This window comes from Prionailurus bengalensis, chromosome F2, assembly GCF_016509475.1.
Source record: "Prionailurus bengalensis isolate Pbe53 chromosome F2, Fcat_Pben_1.1_paternal_pri, whole genome shotgun sequence".
NCBI classification, from domain to species: Eukaryota; Metazoa; Chordata; class Mammalia; order Carnivora; family Felidae; genus Prionailurus; species Prionailurus bengalensis.
Genome location: NC_057353.1, coordinates 45,021,337 through 45,030,507, shown reverse-complemented (window position 1 = coordinate 45,030,507; position 9,171 = coordinate 45,021,337). Strand labels below are relative to the sequence as shown.

Genomic DNA, 9,171 nt, shown 5'->3' with positions numbered 1-9,171 from the left:
TCCCAAAAGGTTTACAGTTTGGCCAGAGAAACAAATAAGTGAAATAAAAGTTTAAGATTGCTCTGATAAAAGAAGATGGTAGTTGAAGTCAAATGCAACATGCTAGTTCTAAGCTCACTATAAAATTAAGTTAGAAAAGAGAAACATATCAAAGGAAAATGTTTTAAGTTGCTTCTTGAAAGGAAATACTTCCAAGTTTCCCTGCAAATAAAAAGTTACATAATGTAATATATTTGATCAGAACTTTCTCTCTGCCCAAACACTTCCCCGTAATGGTAGGAAAGATTAACTGTTGTTAATTAGTACTATTTTTCAAAAAAACATAAAAATGATAGAAACAGTCATATATACACAGTTGTAATAAAAAGCAGCAGCAAATATAGCAAGGAAATTTTATGTTAATATTTTTCTACCCACAAAACATTGTGGTGTACATGTTCAGTGACAACAAATACAGTTTTGTTATTAAAAGGAACTGGGTCTCAAATTGCAGATTTCTCTTACATTTCTCTTAGGACACCCAGTTAAAAATTCTGGTAAGGTATTTGCTAATGTAAGTAGAGTGTGCACTTAATCTCCATTCCAACTAGAATGGTTGGAAGCAGAAACATTTTACCCTACTTCTGACCCTTATCTAAGATCTCAAATTTTTCTAAGGCTTTCCATTGTTCATAAAGGCTGCTGCCTTTTATTTGCAGGTTTAATGATAATTTTTATGCTTTCCTTCTTGGAATCTTCAGATTGGCTTTCCACAGACAAATTAAAATGGAAACTTGAGGCATTTTTTTGTTTTGTTTTGTTTTGTTTTCTGAGTAATTCAGGAGAAAAACAATTCTTTTTACTTAGTAACACAACACATCAGGCAGGCTGGCCTCCCAGGCCTTACCACTTACTGCTTCCTGGGCTTCCTGGTTCTCTTCCCTTTTCAGTCTGCACGATGCTCCCCTGACTTCCTCACTCACCCTTTTGCTGAGGCCTTCCCCAGCCAATCAATCTAAATTTTGTCACTTCCCCTCCATGTTATATCCCCCTTTCCCATTTTACTTTTCTTCCTTACCAATTTTCAACGCCTAATAGTATTGATTTATTTTATTATGTTTCCCCAACCAGAATGTAAACCTCATGAGGACAGGAATTATTGTCTGTTTACTTTTGTCGTTGAGGAATCCCCAGCTCCTAGATCAGTGTCTGATATACATAAGGGCTCAGTAAATATTTGTTGACTGACTTAAAGTGGGTTAAAGCTTGGCTTTGGAGTTAAGAAGGCTTGGGTTAGAATGCAGACTTTCTTTTTTTTTTAATTTTTTTTTTTAACATTTATTTATTTTTGAGACAGAGAGAGACAGAGCATGAATGGGGGGAGGGCCAGAGAGAGAGGGAGACACAGAATCTGAAGCAGGCTGCAGGCTCTGAGCTGTCAGCACAGAGCCTGATGCGGGGCTCGAACTCACGGACCGTGAGATCGTGACCTGAGCGAAGTTGGACGCCCACCCGACTGAGCCACCCAGGCGCCCCAAGAATGCAGACTTTCTATTTGGCCTGGGGTAGCTCCCTTCACCCCTTTGAGTCTCAGTTTCTTCCCTTTTATCGTGGGTATAACTATCTAACAAGGTAGTTTTAAGGGTGTAATGAGATATTGTAGGCCAAGTGTCTGATCCTGTTAGAGTCACACAACAACTTTTAGCCCTTTTCAGATTGAGGGAAGGCCTCAGAGATTTATTTTCAGATATTATTCCTCTTCCTTTCACAAAACTTTTTTTTTTTTTAATTTTTTTTCAACGTTTATTTATTTTTGGGACAGAGAGAGACAGAGCATGAATGGGGGAGGGGCAGAGAGAGAGGGAGACACAGAATCGGAAACAGGCTCCAGGCTCTGAGCCATCAGCCCAGAGCCCGACGCGGGGCTAGAACTCCCGGACCGCGAGATCGTGACCTGGCTGAAGTCGGATGCTTAACCGACTGCGCCACCCAGGCGCCCCTCACAAAACTTTTTTATGGGTGTCTCAGTCAGGGTTCTAACAGGAACTCAAATTAAGAACATTTGAGGAGGGTTGAGGTCTAAGGGAACATAGGGAATAGAGGAGAAACCCAGGGAATAGCAGAGCAATCACTACCTGTAGGCCCAAATGGGATGAAGGGAACAAAGGAGAGCTGGGCCCCAGGTGACCTTACAGGAAGGGAACCAGGAGAATAAATAGCCTTTCTCCTTTCTCCCTCAGATAATCTCCTGCTGCATCTCCCAATCATCAGACCCAATTGCAAGCCAGAGAGCCTAGAATCCAATGATATCAGCCATACAGGTGAACCTGTATGGAAAGGAATGGAAAAGAATGGAGTGAATCTGGCTATCCAACCTTGCTATATCCAAGGTACTTGCTATGCAAAGGATAGAGTAAAGACATAGTGTGATTCTCAGCAGACTCACTTGGTTGGGATGATAGTCCAATAAACAACTTCAATTCAGTGCAATAAGCATCATACAAGAGCCAGCGCGGTGTGTTATGGGCACATACAAGAGAGACATCTCTTTCACAACATGAATGTCAGAGAGAGTGGGAGGAGTGGTGGTGCTGGTGGTTTGATCTGGGAAAGGCTTTCTGGAGATTAAGATTGGTAACAATTCAGAGTCCATTTGAAAGTATGACAACTGATCCCATTTCAAAATACGACAATTTTTTTAAGAGGATGACATGACATTCTCTGAAAGAGATATTTCTGATGAAATATAAGAAGATGTGACTAGGGCATGGAAGTGAGGATCAGAATGAGGGATAGAATGAAATAATTTCAAAGGTTCTTCCTAGATTTTACATTTTAACAATTTAGTTTTTTGTTGTCTTGTTACTTCTGTATTAGACTATAGATCTTTAATAATGCAAATGAGTCTAAAATTTTGTGATCTCTCTTGTTTGCAGAATTTGACTTTAGGTGTGAACAATGAATAGTCTAAAGTTGAACATAACTAAATTTAGGGGGGAATATAATGGTTTGAAAATAAATCATGTAAGTTTGTTACATATCAAAACAATGCAAAAAAGAGGAAAACTGCAAACAGACATGTTTAATTTGGATTAATGTTCATCAAATTCCTTTATTTAACATTCTCTTCATAGACTTCATTCTAATCTTCAAAAAGACTCTATGACTCTAAATCTTGATAATTTCTAAGGAAAGCAAGGAAACTCGTTACATAGCACCTGGATATGGTCCTAAGAAAGATATTTACATATGGAATTCAAGGTTAAATGGTATACAAACAATGAATGAAGGGATCAAATTATGATGAGGTAAGGGCCTTGGGAACAGGTAGGGGAGAGGGCCCATGACAAGAAGGAGGAAAACAAACGTTTCTTGAGTACTTTTCTATGCACCATAATTTGTGATAGGTTTTCCAGGTTACCCAAGTGAATAGCTGGCAAGACCACAGCGCACTGAAACTGGTGCACTGAGAGATCTCACTACAGTAATTATTTTCTTTGTAATTAGACGTAATTATAGTGAAATGTAGCAAGGAGCTTGTCTACAATCAACATCAAACAAGAATTTCCAGAAAGAATCCCTACTGCTGTAGCTACAAATGTCATATGGCTGCGGGAAAACATAGCCAATAATTATAAACAACTAGAAGGAAGCGTGGGCAGTTAGTAACACTTCAAAAGGCTGCACAAGATGCCTGGGATGTGTCCCTGAGAAATCCAGATAAATGAGTCAAATCGGTTTGGGGCAAACGCAATGAAGGCAAGTGTGCAGCGGCAGCTCTTGGCCGGCTCAAAGGAACGTGCCCATGGCCAGAAAAGACGGATTCTGAGTCGCTACTAGGCCTTAGCCTCTAGCTCTTCCAGTCCCCGCGCTTTCCCCCACCCCCCCCTCCCAGCCAGGTGGCCCGCGCGTCCCTCCGCCCCCGACTCCGCTCGCCCGACCAGGGCCTGGCTCCGCCCACCATGCCTGGGCCGCGTCTGGCTCCACCCACTCTCCCAGGACCGCGGCCGGCGGCCGAGGGGCGGGGCGCGCCGGGAGGAGCCGCACTCGCGAGCGGGAGGGGGATCCGCCGAGGAGTTACGGGAAAGTTGGTCCGAGTTCCTGGAGTTTCCCTTGTGTTTCCCGGGGCTCGGCCGGCCGGTGCCCCGGCTCCTCGCCTCCCTCCGTCCTTCACCGCCCACCAGATCCCTCCTTCTGTCCCCCGCCGCCATGGAGCAGCCGCCAGCGCCCAAGAGGTAACGAACGTGGGGAACCAGGAGAAGGAGGGAGGCGGCGGCCGCGGGCGGGGGCGGCTAGGCCAGGCCGGACCGCGACCCCCTTCGCGACTGCGGGGCCCAGACCAGGCCCGTCGGGAGTCGGAGGCACGTCCGAGTGCCGGGCCGCGTCTGTCCACAACGCCGACGGGGCCCGAGGGGAGGCCGAGCCTCGCCTCTCCCGCGGCCGCGGGGCCTGGCGGCGTGGAAAGTCTCTGGGCAGCGCCGGGCTCCCCGTGGCCGGACTCCTGGGCCGGGAGGACTTTTCCCTCCCGGCAAGTTCACGAAGCCCCGAGACGTAAAACTAGGAAATTGATTAGGCAGCTTACAACTATGTAGGCGTTCTTGTCAAATGTTTTTCATAATACTGCCTTTTATTTGAGAAGGCGGGTTATTTATTTACAGTTTAAGGAATTCAATATTAATAGCTACACAGTCTGTAAAACTTGTGGATATACTGCCCTGACAGGTGTTCTCCCTATCGCCGTCAAGTTCAAAAGTATTTATGGATGCAAGGCAGTGGGAATCTTAAATTAGAACCCCTCCCTCCTATAGTTTTTTTGTATTTCTTCTAGCATATAAAAATAGTGATGCTTTGGTATTTACTGTTAGTTTATATTTCATGTTTAATGTATTGGAAGAGTAAGAGTACACAGTAGATACTTTTAAACTAATATTTGAAATGATCTAGCTAAATCAAGGCTGTCCATTGATGTAAGTTCATAGTGGGTATTTTTCCCCCCAAGGATGAATCAGTGTCAATTAATGATGTTGTTTAAAACATTTAACCTAGGTCTTTCATTTTTAATTTATAAAATGTACTAATCTCTCTCCCAGATAGTGCTGTTGTGAAGATTAAGGAGTTCTTGGGTTTTGATACTTAGCGATCTTTAGATGAAAGGTGATATATTCAGGAACATGGAATAATTGAAAAGGTAGGAACTTTGTGAGCTGTTGTGAATTGGGTAACCAGACATGTGAGCCTTAAGGCCTGGAAACCATCTGTTCAGGTGAAGAAAGGGGGGTTGTGGAGGGGTTTCCAAAAGAGACCTGCTATCACACAGAGCCCTTGATAGATTCTTATCTGGCATTTTGTAAAGTATTGAATTCTAGTGTTGACTAGACACCCAGTATTAATACCATAGAAAAAAAATGGGAAGGGGGGCACCTGTGACATAATGCCCGAGGGCCAACTTAAGTCCAAATTGAAGTAGAGGTTCTCTCTATTCATTAGCTCTGAGCGCTCAAAGTTTCATTACAGGTGTAAGGGAACCCCTGGCCTTGTAGGGGCATTAGAAAACCTAGAGGGGTCAGGGGGAGACGGTGGTGGTGTATGTAACCATTCCATGGTCATTTATACTTTGCAAAGTGGTGCTTGCACATCTAACAGGCTTATTTTTAGCTCTCTTCAGAGAGACTTGTGTTGACCCAGGAAGGCATTTCTGAAGAGCAAGATATGTGACATTAATCCCATATATTCGAATATGGCTTAAAATTTTTTCGTAGCATTTGCATTTTCACAATATCACCATTGCAACCCTATTAAATAGTTTGGATTACAGGCATTGATCCTGTTTTATAGCTGAGGACACCAAAAGAGTTTGCCACACGGAAGGCCGTGACAGGGATTACTGACAGTGAGTTTTTTCTCCCTGTTGATCATTACCTTCTAATAATAAAATATAGCTGCCATTAAGGTCCTTTTATTTGCCAGGAACTTTATATACACATTCCTTTATTTTATTGTCCTAAGAAACAGAGATCTTGGCTCTGTAATTTACTATGCTTGTTCTACGTTTAATTTCTTCATCTGTAAAGTGTGTTTTGAGGATTAAATGAGGGCGTGTATAAAGTACTTAGCCCAGTGCTTCACAATGTGTTTGATGATGTTAAATGTTGCTAGTTTATTTTTTCCTTATTAATCGAAAGTCAGGTCAAATAATCTGGTCAGGGGGAGGAATGCCAGAACGCTGAATCTGATTGGCTGTACGGGGCTGTGCATCCTCTCACTGTGTATAGTGATACCTCTTTCTTAAAACTTGCTTGCTTGCTTAGCCTTCCATGATGTGGTGGTCATTTCTGGGTACAGTCTTGTGGGTCCTTGGCTTGTTCTTTTCCTGATCTCTGTAGGAATGTCACTTTGCTTTTCTCCCTTGGGTAGCTCAAACACTTTGACATGCTCACATGTATATTGCTGGTGTTCAAGTCTGGATGACCAACAGCTGCTATTTGGTTGGTATTTTTGATTTTTTCATGCAGATCCACTCTTTCGTTATTCCATCTAGTTTGTCCCTAGGTCCTGTTGAATTCTCCACCAAAAAGTCTGGATTCATCTTCTTTTCCCTTTTTCATTTTTGATATTCCTACCCCATTCCTGGGTTTTATGACAGTCATACATGATTTACAGCAGTGCCTTCCAACTAGGTATTTTACTGCAGTAGTTTTCAAAAATTTTTAGCAGTAGAAAGGCTCTGTTGGGAGTAGAGATAGGGCACTAGGACCTGGTTCTCAGTGCTTTACCACCTTCTCTTCCCCTTTTGCTGCCCTACAGAACCTCCTAATGACCCATAGGAGTCTGTTTACTTTAGTTCATCCTGCACATGGCTTCTGATTTGTTTTGTTAAAACATCACTTCCCCCATGCTTTTCCTTTTTTTTTTTTTCTTTTGGATTGGGGCACATTAGTCTACTTAGTACCCAAGACTCTTATCCCTTGGTCTCAGACTTAATCCCCAGGCTTTGTTACTCTTCTCCAAAATGAATCTGTTCTAAAGTTTCCCCTTTGTCTTTTATGTAGGTTGTAGGCTATGGGTACTCCCAACTTTGCCTTTGTTCATGCTTTTCATTTAGAGAAATTTATGTTAGTTTTTGCTAGTAATCTATGTTTTATTCTTCCTTCAAGGCCTGCTTCATAAAGTATCTTTTTTGAGTGCTTTCTAGCCTAGAGTATTTCTCTGTATTCCTAATATTATATCCCTTTGAGTGTGTGCCATCTTCATATTGTACTTTTTTCAATTACAAAATTTTAGATATTCAAAAGCTAATTTAATAAGTACTTATGTGTCACATTATCCAGCTTTAGAAGTAAAATATTACAAATATAGTTGAAGCTCCCGAAGTATGTCTCTTCTCAGTTGCATTCCCTCCCTCTCCCCCAAAGGGTAGTCACTGTCCTGAATTGGGTATTTGTTATTCTCATACATGTCTTTATATTTTTAGCGTGTTGTTAATATATATCTGACCTGGTGTTAGGCCTGGGTGTTAGGCCTGCCTTTGCTCTTTGGTATCATCCTTTTCCTCTGGGAATTGGAGATTCCACTGTGCAGCCAGATCTGAGAATCATGACTAGAGGATCTGGAAGGCCCCTCTTACCTCACTTCATTGATTTGGTCTCACCAACCAGGCTGTGTTAAATATAGGCAATAGATGTGGTCACCTATGGTCCCTGACTTAAGGTATCAGAATAGCTTTTAGATTCCCCAGGTTTCCTTAAAAGGTCTGTCACAGAGGTCTTTATAAGTCCTTATTAAAATGAAGTTCCTCTGGGAAGGAAGTCCATCAAATGGTTATTAATTATTAGCTCTTTGGTAAGTTGAGTTTCTCAGATTTCTCTGTAGGGGAACTGCTAGATGAAAGAAAAATGACCACACAGTAGATAAGTTTTGATAGATAGGAAAGGAAATGATCAGAACATGGGCTCTTCACCAAGTAGAACGTTCATAAAAAGGGAGGTCGACCTCTATGAAAGACAGGTGGTGGGTAGCATGAAAACTCTGGTTGCTTGAGGATAGGTAGTCATATATACCACCTATATAGTTGTTAAAGAGCAGACAGAATTCATTGCTGGAGAGATATACTGTATCAGACAGGCCTTGTTCCTCAGATGATAGAATTAATAGTTACTTAAAACGTAAAATGCATTGGTTAAGGTATATTTGGAGGAAAAGTTGGTGTGGGACAGTGAAAACACTGGAAGGCTAATAAGAAGAGAGTAAGCTACTGAAATTTACTTTCAAGACGGATAAGGAGAGTTCTTTGATTTAAGCTATGGTTGGATTCTTTGGCAGGTTTTTTTTTTTTTTTTTTTTTTTTATAGTGTGTAAAGGTAGTTGGGGGAAGTAAAGTTGAAGACTCAAGGTAAAAAATATTAGGGTTATACAGTGCATTCAATGAAAAGTGAAGGTAAGGAAACCATTATTTCATAAGGGAAAGTGTTGCTATGAATAAATGGAATATCAGTCAGAAGATAAATTAGTAGGGAATGAAAAAGTGAAAGTAAAAGATGGTGGAGCACCTGGGTGGCTCAGTGAGTTGAGCGTCTGACTTTAGCGCAGGTCATGATCTCGTGGGTTCGTGAGTTCAAGCCCCACATGGGCTAGCTGCTGTCAGCGTGGAGCCCGCTTCGGATCCTCTGTCCCCTTCTCTCTGTCCCTCCCTGCTTGTGGTTTCTCAAATATAAATGAACATTGAAAAAAAAAAAAGGATGATGATACAGGAGGGTAAAGTATAAGGTATTCATAGATTCCTCAGCATGAGAAGCCAATATCAATCAGCCTGTAGCATCAGTAGCCCTGACCTTAGACCAGAAATTGGGAATGCAGATAAACAGACAGCAGGAACTGTCAACTCTTAGAATTGAATTGTGTGGGACAAAGCAACAAATCAGTTAAGTAGATACTAGGGTATGACAAAAATCATGAAGACATTGCAAAGACAAGAGTTATGGGCTTCATTTTATGTCTGTATTACTGATTCATGCGCCCTTGGAATGTTACAAAGTAAAATTCTTCTGTGCTTATTATAGTAGAGATTGGGAGCTAGAGTTCTCTTTGAGAAGATGACCTCTAAGAAAAGAAAAAAAAACAAAGGCCAATAGCCTCAAGTAGGCCCTGTGGGAAGCTCCCAACTTTAGAGGCAAGCTAGGGGAGGAGGTTCTGAGT

At 41.9% G+C, this 9,171-nt stretch overlaps 1 protein-coding gene across 1 annotated transcript in view; it reads left to right on the top strand.

Annotated features, from left to right (window-relative positions):
• The first annotated feature begins 3,953 nt into the window (after nt 1-3,953).
• Nucleotides 3,954-9,171, top strand: part of STK3 (serine/threonine kinase 3) — a 281,104-nt gene continuing 275,886 nt past the window's right edge. The window contains exon 1 of the mRNA XM_043601459.1: nt 3,954-4,214. Within this exon, the coding sequence (XP_043457394.1) occupies nt 4,189-4,214 (26 nt within the window). The 5' untranslated portion in view covers nt 3,954-4,188. The remainder of the gene's footprint in view (nt 4,215-9,171) is intronic.